We start from the raw sequence: 17,847 nt of genomic DNA, 5'->3' as shown, positions 1-17,847 counted from the left end.
TTAAAAAAAAAAACTTTTTAACTTTTGGGTTGATGTCCAGGAATGAAATCTAACCCCTGACACAGATATGTCCGACTCTTTGACATTACAACACAATACTGTCATCTTCAAAGCTCATCCTCAAGCATTAGTCGGTCGAGTTGCACAAACAAATTGAAAAATAAAACATAATGTTTTAAGCAAGTTCATGATTTGGGTCTGGGCTGTGGCATCCCTGGCTCTATCTGGCCACACGCAGTAGCCCTGTATGAGCTGCAAGTTGCAAGTACCTGCCTGGGACATTGCTAATCACATATGCTCTCATGCTCTGCCACTGGACTATGCCTGTGCCCCTGTATCACTCTTGAATTTAGCAGCCAAGAACTTAAGACATTGAGTACAGCTGAGTGACAGCTCCTTGTTACTGGTATCCCTACCCACTGCCGGGGACAGCACAAGAAACTGACCCAAACAGCCTTCCACACAGACACTGGCCACTTTGGTTTAAAGTATTTTTCCCCATGTTTTGATATTCCCAGAGGTGTCAACAGTGGTTAGGGGCACAGTTTTATCTATGAATCATTTCCCGGGGTGGGGGGCCGATGTGGGAGACAAGGAGTGCTGTCTCTGTCTAGCAGGGCTTTACCTCTTTCTTGTTCTCTGGTATGGCCACGTCACTGCATTACAACAGACAGAGCTCCTGGAGCCAGTACTGTGACTGCCATCCTACTGTCCCTCAGTCCATCGAACAGCCTCTTGACACACCACAGAAATGCCTCATCCCGTAGCAAGCCTGAGTCTCTGGGTGACCTTGTCCCATCACCCACAACACTCCTACCATGGGAAATGACCACCAGCAGTACTCTCTACTCTGAGAATTACTGAGTCTGGGCTAAGGTTTCTCAACAGATGGACATGTCCAATTCATGGCCCAAGGACTTGTAAGTGATCAAGGATGGTTATGTGTCAAACACAAAATCATGAACTTACTTAAAACATCATAAAACTTTTTGTGATGTTTTTATACAACTCCATTGGGCAGTTTTCAAGTCTGAACTTTGTAGATAACAACGTCAAAGGATCAGACATGCTGGGAACAATCACGGGGTCAGGCACCATGCTTTGTAATCAAATTTGCTTAAATTAAATGTCAACATCACAGTAACTATATTTATCAAATGCATCCCATAAGTCAGATACCCTTTAACAGAAAAACACCTGTTAAATACATTAGTTAGTTCATTCATTTTTGCAATACTGAAGACCTTGAAGAAATGTCGGACAATTTTTCCACCACTCGTTTTTAGAGATCCCCAGCTACCCTACAATTTAGATACTACTATCAACTCTAACGTGCAAGTGAAAAAAAAGAAAAGCTCAACCTCAGTTAAATGAAGAAAGGAATGACCACAGAGGTGCCATTTTCAACCTTGCTAGGTGAGCATGGAAGGCGCCGAATTGAGGGGTTGAGTGCCCACATGCAATAATGCAGACATAGCAGGAGGTAAGCTGGATTCCGGGGGTCCTGGAACAAATGCATTAGCCTGGGGAAAGAAGAGAAAATTAAGGCAGACAGCAATAAGCAAACCCATAAGTAGGAAGGAAGAGAGACAGTAGTACTGAGGAGGTGGGAACTGTGAGTGGGTGGGTGGTCAGGTGGTGTGCAAAGGCAGGCCTGGGGCTGGGGTGATAGTTCAGCAAAAACTCTAGAAGGCTGATGATCAGAACAAATATAGAGAGCAAACGTCTCCGTGTCTGAGGAACAAAAACAGCTCAGTGTTTTCTTAGAGGCACGAGAAAATGCTGCAGGGTGAAGACCTAAGAAAGGCACCCAACTTAACTGTCACAAAAAGCCCTGAAGCCTGTACTTGGAGGTGACTACACAGAAGACTGGAAGAAAAGCTTCCAGAAGGGCCATGCAGAGCCCAGTGAGAACCCAGGGCCATGGCAGCAAGTTCAATTCTTGCTGTTTGATCCACCCATTATTCCTAGATATAGCTATGTCGCATCCATCCCAGGCACTTGCAAGCACTCTACAGTGGTTTAATTCCCACCTGCCCCATACACTTAGAGGCACTCTGCAGATGTCGTATTCACACCCACTCCAGACACTTACAGGCACTCTACAGTGAATGAATGCCTCCTTCACGAAACAGTCTCTTCCTTTCTGAACAATTTGTTTTATTATTTTAAGATAAGAAAAGAATCACATTACTAAGTCAGCAAGCAAAATTAGAAAAGGACAAATATATTTTTTTTTCTGGTCACTCTGACAGTGGTCATCAATAAGTCAGCTGTGTACTCACGCCAAAAGAGAGAGATTTGGAATTTTTCTGAAAGACCATTTCATTGGCCTTACAGTTACTCTGCAATTCCAGAAGACCAGAGTTTTTTCAGTACCCAGTCCTAAGACAGAATCCTCAAGGGCAAGACATGGGAGTTCTGTGGGCATACAGGGCATGCCTCTTAGAACCTAAGAATCTGGACACTAAGCATTGATGGTGTTAGCTCATTCCGTATTTATATAAGTCCAGTGACAGATCTCTAGCCAGAACAAGCAGCTAGTGAACAGGCTTTGGAGCCCAAGGCCCTGAATGATGAGCCCTAGCATGTCTCCAAACAAGTAATCACGAAACTCTTGGCTTCTCAGAGTGACTTAAATGACCGCTCAAGACACTGAGAGTCGCAGGTGTTCTCCTCTCCCTTTCCTGATTTATTAAGGCACCATCTCCCTCCCCCAACTCTCAGAATACCTTTTAAGCTTCCTAGCCTCGACACAAATCTAAAAATTCTAAGCCAGGATCCACACAGGAGAGAGAAGATGCAGTGTTTAAATTTCAGGGGCTGTGTTGCCTCACTCAGTATCTTTTCCAGTTCCGTTCATTTTCCTGAAAATTTCTTAATTTCATTTTTCCTTATATATGCATAAAGTCCCATTGTGTATTATGAGGACCTGACTTTGTGAACCCCATTTTAAAGAAGGGGCTTCATCTTAAGCCATATAATGAGCTGGGAGCGGGTGATCTCGGCTCCAGAAATGTGCTGCCGTGGCAGAAATGTGAACAGATTCCCTAAAAATGGACAATTAAGAAGATAGGGAGCAAGGCCATAAAATTTAACAAGGTCCAGATGTTCTTGGGAGACATCCTGTCCTTGAAGATACCTTGTCAGTTATGCATGGCTCTTTGTTAGGTTTTTCACAGTCCAAAACTGACGAATGGTTTCACAAACCACCTTATCCTATGCCCTTCTTACCTAATCTCAAGACAACAGGACATGAACTCCCCTGATTACAGCGTTTTCCCTTTAAAAGTTCTAATTTCCCAGGGCTCCCCGCCATACTTTCTGCATCCACTTTTCTACTGGAAAGGTGTTGGTCCAAACTTAAGTTTGAATATTATTAAAAACCCTCATGTAATTTGCATCAGAATTCCAGCTCCGTGAATTCATTTGGGGACTGGAAACTTGGGCATAACAGTGGACCACATGTTCATTATCAGCTTTCCATCACTTGACAACATCTGTGCAGACTCTACTTCCTGGCTCTTGTGAACAGAGCATCAAGGAACATCATGATCAAATGTCACTGTTGTAGGATACAAAATCCATAAGGGATATGTGTCCAGATGCAGTATAGAGCTGGGTCATATGGAAGTTCTCTAGTTGGCTTTCTGAGTCAGTACTGGGCTACACACAGCTGGGTCAGTACTGGCATTCACACTCTGGGTAAGTGCTGGGCTAAACACTCCCGAGTCAGTACTCTAGGCTACAGACAACACTGGCAGAATTATAATACACTGTTTCAAACTTATCCCCCTCTATGTGTTAACTTTTCAGGAGAAAAAAAAATCAGGCAAGCAAAGTCATCTCCTATGGTTCTATTGAGGAATGAGATTAAAGTGATGTGCCAGCAAATAAACTGGAAATACAGAAGTAAGAAAATGTAATCACACTTAGAGACTTTCACATTAAGTTTTCTAGAACTGTTCAACTTTTTTTGGTGGTGGCAGCCAGAAAAGAAACCTAGAAAGCAGGAACCATCCAAAGTAGGAAAGAGATGAGAATCAAGCAAAAGTCAGGCACGCCTTTCCTTTGACTTCTGAAGTAAACAAAAGCAATTGCTATTTTAAGGCGAGTGCTGGGCACATGCAGTCTCCCATTACTGGAGGGTTTTGATGACTGCTGGGAAACATATATAGCTCTCAGGAGGAGGGAGGGAAAATTGATTCAAGCCAGAGGATGGTTTCAAAAAATGACAAAAGGAAACAAAACTACTGATGGACCATTAAAGCCTCACTTCAGTTACATTTTGATGAAGAATATATATTCCATGCATACTGGAATTTATTAAACAGTGTGACAGTGCGGCTCACACTAGAGACTCTCCAGGGTTTACTTGGCCAGCATTCTTCCTTCAAAACACAGCACTATATTTAAAATACACATTTAGGGACTAGATCTAACCTGAAAATCTAAGCAGGGCTATAGCGACTTGACCATCACAGGTCTGCGATAGCCAAATAACACCTGAGATTCATTCCCCTCCATGTGATAGTCTTAGATTCCTAATCACCCTGCCTCTACGTAGCAAAAGCTAGGATTACAGGTGTATGCCACTGCACCAGGCTTGTATCCAACTTAACAAAGGCTTGCAAGGACTGGGTCCCGTCCTTTCAAACAGACAATATGGTAGAACGCTGGTACACCAGCAGTAGTGTTTGGCTTGGTTTTGGTTTGCTTATTTGCTTGCCAATTAAGGCTATCGAGGCTATCTTGCACCTGGTGGGCAGGTAGTTTCCTAACACAAAGGTACATTCTCAGCCCATATGTATGTGTAGTATATAAATATAGACATTAGATGTTTGTGTGTGTAACTGAGACAGGACATACTATCTAAGTCGGGATAGTCTCGAATCCACCACCCTCCTACCTCAGTCTCCTGGGTGTTGAAATGGACCTGGCTGAGTGTGCTGTAAAGATAGCATAAAACCTTTCTAACTCCAGTCTAGAGAAGAGCTGGGTGAGGAGTACGTAGTTAGGCAGTGCCACCTCTGATGGAAACGTCAACATGACTCTGAAGAAATGCCAGAGCCAAGGTGATGATGCTTTAAACAGGATTGCTAAATGGGTTTGAAGTGACTAAGGAACAGTCATAGGGAACTAGAGATCTCAGGAAAGCACCGATTCACAAGAAAACATCCCCCACGCTATGGCAAGTCCTCTTTCTCCAACCTTGTAATCTGATCTGTAATCTTTTCTCCTGGCTGAAAATGGGTAGCCAGAGCTGTGTGCCACGGGGCTGTCTGGCACGCCAGTGGCAGTGCTGGCATTGGCTAGGAAGGCTTTACTGCTTAGCGGCTAGATAAGTTTTAGGCATCGGGTCCAGTGAGAGGAGTCCAGACGATCCCAGTGTGAGCAAGTGCTTAAATTTAGTTTGACAGTGAGGGAAGTCGGGGACAGGCAGTTCACACTCCAGGCACTTCTGCAGATTCCATGTTGCCTTCTCAACATTTCTAGGACTGACAGAGTTGCCTAGCAAAGGTCCCAAGGTCTGTAGTATCACTATAATGTTTCACTGATTAAATCCGGCATTTTACTCAAAAACATCCTTTCTCCATTCAAATCTTCCTTAGATAAGTCTATCTCCATCAGATCACTCAGCCTCAGTCGCTGCTACAGTGGTTTGGTTTTCTTATATAACCATGAGATGTGGATGGTGAATGTCCTCTATGTCTGCAAAGACGCATGCTACTGATTCTAAAGCAAAGGTCATGCAGTCGGTTGCACTTGCAGCCATCACTGCATACTGCATCACATCCACGTGACTCCTTTATAAACTGGCCTGGAAAATCCTCATTCAAGTAGCTGCATGACATGATCAACAATAAATCGCTAGCAGTTCCCAGCCTTTCTTATGGGCAGTGAAAGTAAGATGGCCCTTAACAGAACAGAGCCACTTGAACTGATGTGGAACGTTTATTTACAGCCTCCCCCTCCCCATTCAAAAGCGACGCGCAGAAGCAATACGGTGAGAATAACGAACATAATCTACAGATGAAGCCCTTGAGGAGCAGAGGACAAATCACATGGTTCATTATTAATGAGATCCAGACTTGCTCACTAGACCACTAGAGCAAGACCCTTCCCCAAGGACTACCTTCCCGCTGCGATGTCAGAGCCAGCTGCAGGAAGCAAACAGGTGCAGTCTGGGGAAGCAGAGAACAGGTAAGACCATTCAGTCCTGCATATAACTATAACTCATTGCCAATGTGTTTCGGTTTTTTAAAAAAAAATCACCAGCTTGTTAAAACTCTACCTTCTTCTTCCTTTCCTCTACCTGTGGCCAGAACTGCTGACCGAAAGGATTTGACCACAAGAGAAAACAGATCGATGTGTGTGGTTTCAGAAGAGCTGAAAGCATTTTAAAAAGTAATATGTGCTTCAAGGATGCTACTCTGGTCAAACTTCACAGTATCAACTGGGTTTTTTCCTCCTCTGTCTACTGCACAGCAGGGAGCAGATATGACTTGCCACCATAACAATATTCTCATTTATGAAAGTTACAGGACATAAACTAGCCTGCTGTAAATTTTATAGTCAGGAACTTGGAAAGTAATAAGTAGGAGATGCTAAACTAATACCTCTATATTCAGTTTGGATATATCCAAGAGAAAATAATGAGGCTGAGGGCTCACTCTCTGAGAGCCCTTTCTTGACAGCTGCACTGGTAGAGTCCCCCAAAATGTTTTAAGTTAGGAAAGCAGTAACTTAAAAACTGGTCTCAGTGTCTTCTACATATTAGGACACTATTGCCAGGATGCTAACAAGGACCACAGGTCTTGAAGGTGCATAAAAGCAAAGACTAGACCCCCAAACACAACTCTGTGATGAAAATGAACAAGGCACCAGGTGAGGCTGTGAGGGCAATGCAATGTGTTTGGTCTGGGAATTTCAAAGACAGAGGAGGCGATGTCACCAATGTCATATTGTATCCCAGGAACAACGAACAGAGCCTTGGAATCTTCCGGTGGCTTTGACTTGGAACTTTCAACAGTCTGTAAACTTCATTTACGCTCGGTAACTGCAGGAAGTGTTGACCAGAACTCTTAAGTTGTCTGCCCATGAGACCGCATTGCTCTTGGTGAGCGTGTCTTCCATCCAGCCAACACATTTCCTTCACCTATCACAATGACTCACTTCGGTCTAGAATGAGGGCACCATTCAAAGCCCTCAACACCGAGTGCTATTGAAACCTGAAGAATTCCTAGGAGTTTAATGTCTTTATCATCCCCCGTGCAGACAAACTATCCAAAGAGTGGAGGTATCTGTAACTTGATTAACGCCACACATCTGCATATAAAAGCCAGATGTGTGATCACCCAACAAAAACTCAGCTTTTTAGCCAGTGTAGAATAATTGCAAAAGAAATTTGAATGGACAAAAGCCCGAAACCATGTGCAATAATAATTCACATGTTTGATTTCCTGAACGGAGGGTCCAGCCCTAGGAAGGATTTGCCACTTTCTCTGTTGGAGGTCTTCATAATGAGCCCCAGTAACATACTGACCCCCAACAGTGCCCTGATTTATAGATTATCCCATATTCACCTCTTGGACCTCTCTTACCCCGCTCATCTGAAGCACAGTCAGGTGACAGAAAGAAAATAACTCACATTGATATTTGGGCAACGAGCAGGCATTCCATCACTGCCCAAATATTTGCACGATCTTCATAGGTAAGAAAGGCAAAATGCAAGGTCCCTCCTCACCCTTCAGTTTTGTGTGTGTGAATTTCTCAGGCCTGGGAACTGACTGCAGCTCTGACTCTATTTTGGTGGTTCAAGCTAGACTTCTCATGTAAACAAAATATCCTCCACTTAATATGGACCAAGTCAAAATTCAAAATATACCTTAAAAATTCACTTAAAAACAAAACAAAACACACCATGAACAATGGATGTTGTAGACCTCCGTGGCACAGAGTTTCCCAATTCCCCTTTGCCTCTATTCCCCATCAACAGATAAAACACACCTGGCCTTCCATGGCTGAGTGTTGCCCTTTGGCATTGCCTCCTGGAGCCCAATAGTGCCTGGTACAGTGAAGTATTCCCAACTCAGAGGCAACCACTCCCTCTCAGTGTGTGATGTACAAAAGTACAAGCACTGGACCCTTGGTGTAAGATGGGGTCTTACATCCTCCACGTTTGTTATCTACTCCAGACTTCTTCGTTCCCATTTGAGAGAAATAATGTTGGTTCTAGACAAGCCCCATCACACTGGGAAACCTGCTTAGATAGCAGGACTCAGGAAGAAAACCACAGGGACAAGCTATCAACCAGAGAAAAGAGCCGAGTCAGTACAAGGCAGGAATGAGAGTTTCTGGGGCTCATGGGAAAGCCATGTTGGAGGTGGGGGAAGACAGGGGAATCAGGATTTGATTGAGGTTCAGGCAAACATAGATCTGAGCCCAGAGAGAAGCTGCAAACCTTCTCCCCTGAAGAATGGCAATGGGAACTGGGGGGTTGGCTATGAGCAATTCCTGGAGTATACATCAGCTCTGCACATGGTAAAGACAGGGAAAGACTAAGACTAAGAGAGTTTGGGGCTCTGCCTGCTACACGACCCACCGGATGCAGAGTAGTTCACACCCAGGGACCAGGATGGAACAGTGATGGCGTGCCTATACAACACTTCAGATCCAGGCACACGGTGGATGGGATTTTCATTGGCCAAGGGGTAGTGACAACAGACTCATTGCAAATGCGCTGGTCAAGGAGTTAAGGGCACCTGGATTGCCCACTTGATGTAGAACCTGGGCACAGCAGAGAAGTCTACAGCCTGCATGCGATGGGAGTGAGGTGCTTGGTGCTAGCAAAGATGTAGACTTTCAAAAAACAAAAATAAGATGTAGACTTTCGAGTTTGAAACCACACAGAGGGGACAATCACTTCAGTTTGGGTCATAGGATCAATAACTTCCTAAGGGAAGTATCAGAAAGGTTCTTAAGGCCCAGATGACTGATAGAATCACACCAGTGAAACACACACCACACACACACACACACACACACACACACACACACAGCAAGTCTTTCTTATAAAACATACTTAAGATTTGAAAACTCATAGATAAAAGCATGCCACTGTGTTCATCCATAATCAAATTCTCCTTTTGTGCAGGTTTGTTTCCAATGCAGAATTTTATAGCCAGCAGGTAAAAACCACAAAGCTTTACCATCCTACCACAAAGGGAAGGAAAGGCACCGAGTGTCATGGTCTCAGCCGAAGACACCTTAAACTAGTAAACTATGTTATATTATAATACTTGCATTCTAGACTGTTCCCCAAAGGTCTAGATATTGAAGGCTTGTCCCCCAGCCTGTGAGATAACTGGAGGTGGGGGAGGAAATTAGGTTCCTAGGACCCACGTTATTGTGAGGGATATAGGAACCCTGCTCCTCCCTCTCCCTCTCTGTTTCCTAGCAACCATGAAGTGAGCATCATTTTACACCTCACATGTCCTGCTGCCACAGGAACAACCAAACAAGGAAAGGAACAGAAAGCAAGTGAGTTTGTCATTTGGAGTGAGACAGAAAGATAACTAACACAGCTTCAAAACTTTTTGAAAAATATTTTTAAAAATGTTAAAAAAAATGTTATCGCTCTAAATTTTTAAAAATTATTAACAGCAAAGGACTAGAGGTGTGGCTCAGGGGTGAGAGCACGTTCAGCAGGTGCAGATCTCAGCCTCCCAAAATATGAGCACAAGGGTGGAGCAAAACGTGCTGGGTTCCGAATAACTGGACAATTTAAGATGTCTGGAATTATTCGACACTCCAAGCCGGTGGCTCTCCGCACAGGCTGCTGTGTTTGGGTCCCCTCCTCCTTTTGGTTGTGCCTTGTGGTGTCTGATGACCATGTGGACATTGAGGAGTGTAAGAAACAGCAATGCTGATAACCAACCAACTATTTCTTTTTTCAAAACTGATGTTATTTTTTTTATTTGTGTGCATGGGGCTCACTCCCATGTGCCTGGGGAGGCTAGCAGAAGGTCTTGGGTTCCTTTTAGCTTGAGTTAGTGTGGTTGTAAGCCATCTGACATGGGTGCTGGGAACCAAACTTAGATCTTTTAGGAAGTAGTAAGTGTTCTGAATCACTGAACAATCTCTCCAACTCCCTAATTCCCCCCTCAAAAAAAAATCTTAATTTTTTTTCCAACACAGTTTAGCTTTCAGCCAAATGGAACATTTTCCTTATTTTATTTGCGTGATCCCACATTAATCTACACATACTACAAAATTTAATGGTGTCTAATACATCACACACTTAGTATAATCATATTGTTATTACTTGCTCTTTTTCTAAGGTTTATTTTGTTTGTGCGAAAGGAGTGTCAGTGCCTATGGAGGTCAGAAGAGGGCATTGGGTCTCCCTGGAGCTGTATTTACAGATGGTTGTGAACTGCCCATGTGGGTGCTAGGAACCAAATTCTAACTCCTTCAAAGATCAGTAAGTACGCTTCACCACAGAAGTATGTTTTCAGTACCTAATAATTATCCTTAAACGTCTAGATATGTTTATCCTGTTTATTCTAAGTTCTCCTGAATATTTATGCAAAAATTTATAATAGTATATACATTGCCACTATGTAACTTATCAAAGACCAGAAATGAAAGATTCACACTAAAAAATAAAGTCACATCAAATAAACTGTAAACATGCTGTCACAAAGACAAAAACAAACAGTTGCAATCATGAAGAGAATATGTTTCTAATAAGAGGATTAGTATCTAAAACACTGCATTACTGTGTTGAGAAGATCCTGGTTATTTAAAAACCCTGCTTGTCACAAACACACTAATCTTTGTGACTAGACACTACAAAGGTACTATGTTGCTTTGCACTGAATCCTAGTCTTTCTGTGACCTCCTCGTGGCCCAGATCACTACTTGCTGGTCTGGGAGTTCTGAGCAGGCAGGCCAACTCTCCTGATTGGCTTCTTACATCTATATAAGGCAGCACCCTCAGTTTATTAGGCATGACAAAGGCGATTGTGTACACTCGTACCCAGAAGCCAGTACTCCTGACTCTCGTTTACAGGAAGGAAGAGGAAGAAACCAGTAAAAACAAAAATGACTCTAGACTCATATAGAGAGAGACTCATATAGAGATGGCCACAGGCAGGGCATGATCAGCTGACAGCATGTCCTCACTCAAAAGAGAAGTCCAAGACAATATTCTAGCCTCTATCTATGACTAAACACACTTCCTGCAAAGCAAGATTCCCACATGGAACTCCAGCCCCCACGTCTCCAGTGACCGCCACTCATGTTCATCTGGGTTGAAATATTTTGTTAGGTTGCTAAGCCAGTGGTTCTCAACCCGTGGGTCACTGCCCATGGTAGGGTTCAATGAGCCATTCAGTGGAGTCACCTGCAACCTCTGGAAAACACAGATACTGAAATTACCGTTCATAGCAGTAGCAAAATTGTAGGCCTGAAGTAGCAACAAAAATAATGTTATGGTTGTGGGGTCACCACAGCATGAGGAACTGTATTAAAGTGTCCTGGCGTTAGGAAGGTTGAGAATCGCTAATGTAAGCCTTTCATTTCCAGGAGTAATTAACAGTAATAAACAGGCTGCAAAGATGTGACCAAAATCAAAAGTATTTTAAGTGCTTTTGATGAATCCTTCAACAGCTAAAACCCCCTGCCCTTGAGGGTTACGATAGCATTAGTCAGCACAAATCACATAAAAGCCTCCTAATGATTAGATTAAAAAAAAATAGCTTCATTTGCAATGTTTGGACTATGTAGAGTGTGATTTTCAAAATTATTTCTAATAGCAAAAATTTGCTGTAAAAAGAAATATTAATAGCCACAGCTACACACATATCAAAAGGAGCCCCAAATTTAATCCAGTTGCTAGTTTTTGTTGGCTTGACACAAACCTAGACACAGCTGGGAAAATGGATTTGCCTCTACCAGACTGGTTTGTGGCCTTGTCTGTGAAGCATTTTCTTAATTGCTAACGTTTGATTTATCTGGGAGGCATTTTTGTAATTACTAATTTATGCAGAAAGATCTGGACCACTGTGTGCGGTGTCATCCCCACAACAGGTGAGCCTGGGCTGTCTAAGAAATGTAGCTAAGCAAGCCAATGGGCATGAGGCAGCAAGCATTGTTCCACCATGGTCTCTGATCCAGTTCCGACATCTAGGTTCTTGTTTTGGGTTCCTGTCTTTCGATACTTAGAATATGTTAGGCTCTGGATACATTCATTCTCCAGGACCAGAAGGAAAATAAAAGGCATGATTTGGAAATTGAAATCATTCTGAAAGAAAAAAAAAACTGCATAAAATATATATGTAAGGCACTCATCAATGTTCAGCTATTATTACTACAGTTACTATAGATATCATATTACAGAAGAGCTTTGCCGTTCTCTTTTATGTTATGCATATAAAACCAAATGGCTAGCAAGTAGTCATAGATTATTCTGGAGATGCCAGACATGTCCAGTAGCTATGGAGATGGACACATCTATCGACAGATATTCATTGTGGATGGCAAACAGAATATTCTAGTATAGTTTGGTTTATTTGCTAACATACAACACCTGCACACAAGAGGCCTGACATCACTTACCACTTTCCTTTTAATTCCTTCAATTAAACAAAACTTAAGCATTGGGCTAAACACAAAGGCAGTCCGTTTTCAACATCGCTCATTGGTTGAAAGGAGTAGGGCACTCTTGCAGGAAAATGTCAACATCCCATGAGAGAAGGTTGAAAGGAAATGTATGGAGTGTCTATAAAGGCGAGGCTTTGAAGGCTGCCTTACCCAGATATAAAAATAGATGGAGAAAATGCAAAATCGATTCTAATAGCAAGCAGGTCACTGCGATCTCCAGGCCCAGGATATTAGGGAAATCTGAACATTTGATTTAGTGGCACCTTGGGAGCAAGCAGACCTAAACACCCTCAATAACCTTGAAAAAATCTCTATTTCCTGTAGAAGGGAACCAAAAGATGAAATAAAGTGATTTCTACCCAACTCTCTTTTAGAGTGAAGTGATTCAAGGTACCGTGTGTCTGAGGACCCAGGTCATCTTTCCTAAGTAGTAGCCAACAAGCAAAGGATTCGTGGTGTGAGCATTCCCAGAAGAGCTTCTCTCTCCATCCAGGAACTTCTCCTTTTCCCTCTTCCATCATCAGACTTTAGGAGGCCGGCAGAAGTCACACACTATAGGCTGAGCTGAGGGCACCAATACCTAATACCAAACACACACACACACACACACACACACACACGCACACACACACACACAGATTAATTCATATCATCTTATAACCTCACATAACTCATATCCACATGTATTCACACACTAAGCAGACACTCTTACATACTCATATAACCACAATACATTAGCATATTCCCATATTTCCTTAATCCACAGAGGTGTGGGAGTCAGAGGAAGGAGTAAACAGGGGAGGTGACCCCTGCATGTCCCCTGGACTGACTCAGCTGTCCAGGAAACTTGCAAGGAAGCAGGATGGGGCGAGGGATACAATTCCTGTGGCTCTGCAAGTCCAGCTCCTCCCAAGAAAGTCCCAACCTCAGAGCAGGCTCCATCTGCATCCTGAGATGAATCCAATCCCTTGGCTCAAATTTGCACACATGGGCACTGCAGGGAGGTGAAGGCGTAAGTGGAGGGGCAGAAGGACCTCCCGCAACAGGGAGGGTTTGTGGGAGAAATAGGAGGCCTGATGGAACTGGGACCACAGCTTTGGAGCAGTGCTTTTGCTTTGCCCCAGGCCCCCTGGAGCCACTACACTGCATTACTTTTTTCTAGTATGGCTGAGTGAATTTGTCCCACTAAAGGCCTTCAGTAGTGTATCATCAAAGTCTAGAGGGACTAACCCTACACGGTATCTGTGACTTGGAGGAAAGGGGCAGTGAGCTGAGTCCTACAAAAGCCCCAACCCTAAATAAGATGGCAGTCAATCAAGGGACCATTCCCTGTTGTCATTTCACAGAGTGGATCCATATGGCTGTAGGTGGCCACCTGTTTAACTCTTCCAACAGCCCCTGCAAAAACTGCTGCCCCAGGCAAGGGGTTAAACAACCCAGGGCAGTAGGTAAAGAGAGGGATGGAGCCGAGGGGGAGTGCAGGGGAGAGGTGGAAAGGCTGTGTGGATGAGGGGGCTTCTGGCCCAAGGACCCTCCTCTTAAGTTAAAAAGTGCCTGGTGAACTTGGCACCTAACTTATTTTCAATTAACAAATCCAATTGGCAAGATGCTAGCTAGGTGCAACAAAGACAGGAGACAGAAAGAGTGACACCACCTGTGTGCCGCACGCCTAAAGAAATCTCTTCAAAATTGCTGTCAAAGCTGGTAAAGTCAAAGCTCACGCGGACTTTGAGGAAGCTGCCTTCCTCCCACACACCAGAACAATGATCACCACCCAAATGGCCCTGCTTGGGACCTGGAAACTCACAGTCCAGGTCAACATCAGCCTGTCGGCCTGGGTGCTTCTCTTCTAGAAGCACCTGATGCAATGCCTTGCTGCTTACTCCTCTCCCAGAGCCCTGGTTTCTCGCACCGAAGTCTCCCAGAGGCTTCTCCCTAAAGCTGTCACTCCTGCAGGCATCCAAACTCCAGAACTCGCTTTTAGATTACCCGAACAAATGACACATTTATCACCAATGTAATTCCCAGTTTTCTAACTCCTTCAAGATACAAAACCCAAATGAAACAAACAAAAAGCAAACATGTTTCCTTTCGTGGAAAGGAGAGGATCTCTATGTAAAAACAACTTGGTATTATGTTGTATTTTCTAACCCTGGTGGGGGGAGTGAGAAAGCCAGGCTTTGGAGTTCTGTCATATTTAACTCCAGGACTGAATGTGACACTCAGCGCAAAAACCTGCAGACTTCTTCACTCTGACAGCTGCTGTAATCTTCAAACCTGACACCTTCTCCTAACTCCCTAGAGTCACCTAAGAAGATGAGGTGCTCCCTGGGAGCATCACTGAGTCTCCCCAAGGGACTTCTTAATCTGGTCTGTCCCAAGGAATGATTTTAGATCCCACTCTCTAAGCCTTTAAGCATATGGAGAAAGCTGCCACAGCAAGTGTGGGACTCGGTCTGGAGGTGCTTGACAACCTCAAAGACCCAGCCCCTTTTGTTGTAAATGGAGGCTGTTGTGGGGGTAACATAGAGAATCATCAAGGCCGTTCCCCCTGCCTAGTGTCTCCTTTTCTTTTTACCATTATTGGGATTGTTCACTTCTTCCTATTTGGTTGCTGGAGTGTAGGCTGGAGGAGAGATGGCCTGAGTCCCTTCTGAGTCACATCACCACCATGTCATGAGCATCTGGGGACTCTAGAGAGGGTGGAGATGGAGGTGAAGGTGCTCACTGGTGGTGCTGCTGGTGGTGGGTAGTGTTCTAACAAAGTCTGGTCATTTGGCCATAATCACTTCCCAGCCCAGCTAGCATCCTTTATACACACGTCAGTACTTCTCTAAAGGAAGCCCACCAGAGACTAAGTTAAACTGAACGGGTCCCCACAGCGTGCCAATCTTGGCTACCCCAGCTGTCTAAAAAAGACCCTGATCCTGCGCCCTAGATCGCCAAGTTAGAGCGCAGGGTTGACACACTCCCAACAGCTCATTTCTGAAGCTTCTGCCATACAGAGTGTGCAGCGGGCTCTTGGAACCCAATCCCGGAGCTCTGGACCCTGTTGTCTTCCTTAGTCACCTCCATGAGCAAACCACACTCACCTACTGCCAGGCAAATGGGGAGCAGCAGCCTGAAGACCAGCCCGCACACCACTTCCGAAGCCATCCTGTTGTGAGTCCTTGCTAGTCCGAACAGAAGGGCGAAGCTCGGGGGTCCCTAGAGATGGGAAGTCAGGTCCATGCCTGCCTATGGCCTCACGCGGCCGGCGGCTCGCAGCCACCCTGGCATTGCCTTGGCTGGAGCGGCGCTCTCCGCCCCGAGGGCGCGCTCGACGGGCTGGACCCGCTGCTCACCGGGCTCTTGGCAACCAGCTAGGCAAGCGCCCGAGCCCCTGCGGCCCGCCCATGAAGTGTGGAATCCAGCTGCAGCTGCTTCAGGGGTCGCCTGGGAATGAGCCAAGGGAGGGACACTCTGGGAGTGGTGAGGGATGGGGGCGGTGAGGAGAAGGGATGAAGGAAGCTAGCTGTCCTCTGCCTGCTCAGGAGTCGGCGTTCAGGGATGGCCCGGAGTTTCTAGCCGAACACCTTGGAAGTCAGCGTGTCTGGGTGGTGTAGCCCTGGCTCCGACGCCCACAAGTACTGTGGCGCTCCCGGTGCGCTAAAGACAGTGGCCTGAAGCTCTGGAAGCAGCGTCCAGGAGTCCGGGCCTCGGGGCAGATTGATGAGCAGCTGCTCCTCTCAGCCTCAGCGCCCCCCAGCTTCAGGCCAGGGCGAGCCCGGCGCCAGCTGCGGGGCGCGCAAAACCATCCCCGACACGCCGGGGTCGCGCTGCCAGCCTGTGGGAGATGCGAGTACCGTCCTCAGAGAGAGGAACCGCGCGAACCTGCGCAGGGACCAGTAACGCAGAGAGCGGCGCCACCGCCGCGACTTCAGTGAGAAAAGAAAACCCGGGAACCGTGAAGAGGCCCCCGCGTCCCCAGTCGGCGGTCCAGCAGCCTCTCAGGAGCCACGCAGCTCCGGCTCCCCGGAGGGCGCGCGCGCTTCTCCTCCTTCAATGAAACTTTGCAAGCTCTCACTCCCGACCGGCGTGTCCCAGGGCCAATGGGAAGGCAGCTCCAAGCGGCGTCGAGCCCGCCCTTGCGTGCCTGGAGAAGCAGGCGCCACTCACCGGCGTGGGGCGCGCGCGTCTCTGCTGCACCCCAAACTCAGCAGGGGGCTCCCAGGGTAGACAGCGCTCCCATGGCTCGTACTGGACTGGCGCTGGGCGCCCTGCAGCCCTTGGCCTCACAAACCAGCAGCTCTTTACATTCTGTCTCTGCCTGTTCATCTTGCCATTCCATCCTCGTGTAATGGTCATGAGACTAAGAGCAGAGAATTACTTAACACATAAGAGAAAATGTACAAATGTATCACATTAGCAAAGAACTTGGATGCCTTAGCGGGTATATACACACTACTCGCTGATGTTGAACTAGAACCCAGATTCATCCAGAACCTTGCCCAAGTCTAATTCAGAAGTTGCCACTCTGAACAGGTTCTGGGTAATCTTGTTTTTTTGTTTGTTTGTTTGTTTGTTTTTGTTTTGTTTTTGGATTGAGTGTGGAGATTCAGACGTACACCTACGTTGGGTACTTCCAGGGAACTATGGTTTTATCGTGGCTTTGTTTCTTTCTTATTGGTGTTCTCAAGAGAATATCATTCATATAATGGTGCGCGAAATGGTCTCCTAGTAGCTTCCACCACCTTGCTTTTTAGACAAGACCTAGTCAAATCTGGTTCTAGATGGCAGACTCCGTGTGCCTGAGTCTCTGGTTTCAAATGTAAGAATGGAGTCTTTTTTGCTGCACGTCCCGGAGATCTCTCGGGACTAGGAGAGAGATGATCGCAGATAGGAATATATTGAGGACCACTTGGGACCATCAGATTCAAGTGGTAGGAACCGTTTGACGTCCGCAGTATTCACGGCTTGTGTTGGTTGTAAAGGTTGGAACGGTGTATCAACGGAAAGTGGGCAGTTCTTGGTTCTTGGGTAACACCCTGTCCCTTCAACTGTATAAAGGGCTCTATCTCTATTGAGTTACAGTGAGTTTCCACCTTGAATTCAGGTGCCTTCATCAATTCTCTAATATAGAGGAATTTAAAAACAGCGGAAAGCTTCAGAAGATGCCTGGTAACTTAGACCCTCTGT

General features: G+C 45.4%; 1 protein-coding gene across 5 annotated transcripts in view; it reads right to left on the bottom strand.

Moving 5' to 3' along the window:
• The window catches only part of Piezo2 (piezo type mechanosensitive ion channel component 2), a 340,070-nt gene extending 323,376 nt beyond the window's left edge, over positions 1 to 16,694 (bottom strand). For all 5 annotated transcript variants that reach the window (XR_007594600.1, XM_050157961.1, XM_050157964.1 and 2 more), the window contains exon 1: positions 15,762 to 16,694. Coding sequence is in view for 4 of the 5 variants with exons in the window: in XM_050157961.1 (XP_050013918.1) it covers positions 15,762 to 15,825 (64 nt within the window). In the remaining variant the exon portion in view is untranslated. The remainder of the gene's footprint in view (positions 1 to 15,761) is intronic.
• Positions 16,695 to 17,847: the final 1,153 nt, after the last annotated feature.

This window comes from Alexandromys fortis, unplaced genomic scaffold, assembly GCF_014885135.2.
Source record: "Alexandromys fortis isolate MF-2015 unplaced genomic scaffold, M_Fortis_MF-2015_v1.1 scaffold_94, whole genome shotgun sequence".
Taxonomy (NCBI): Eukaryota; Metazoa; Chordata; class Mammalia; order Rodentia; family Cricetidae; genus Alexandromys; species Alexandromys fortis.
The sequence above is the reverse complement of the archived record's forward strand: the minus strand, read 5'-3'. Positions and strand labels throughout refer to the sequence as shown.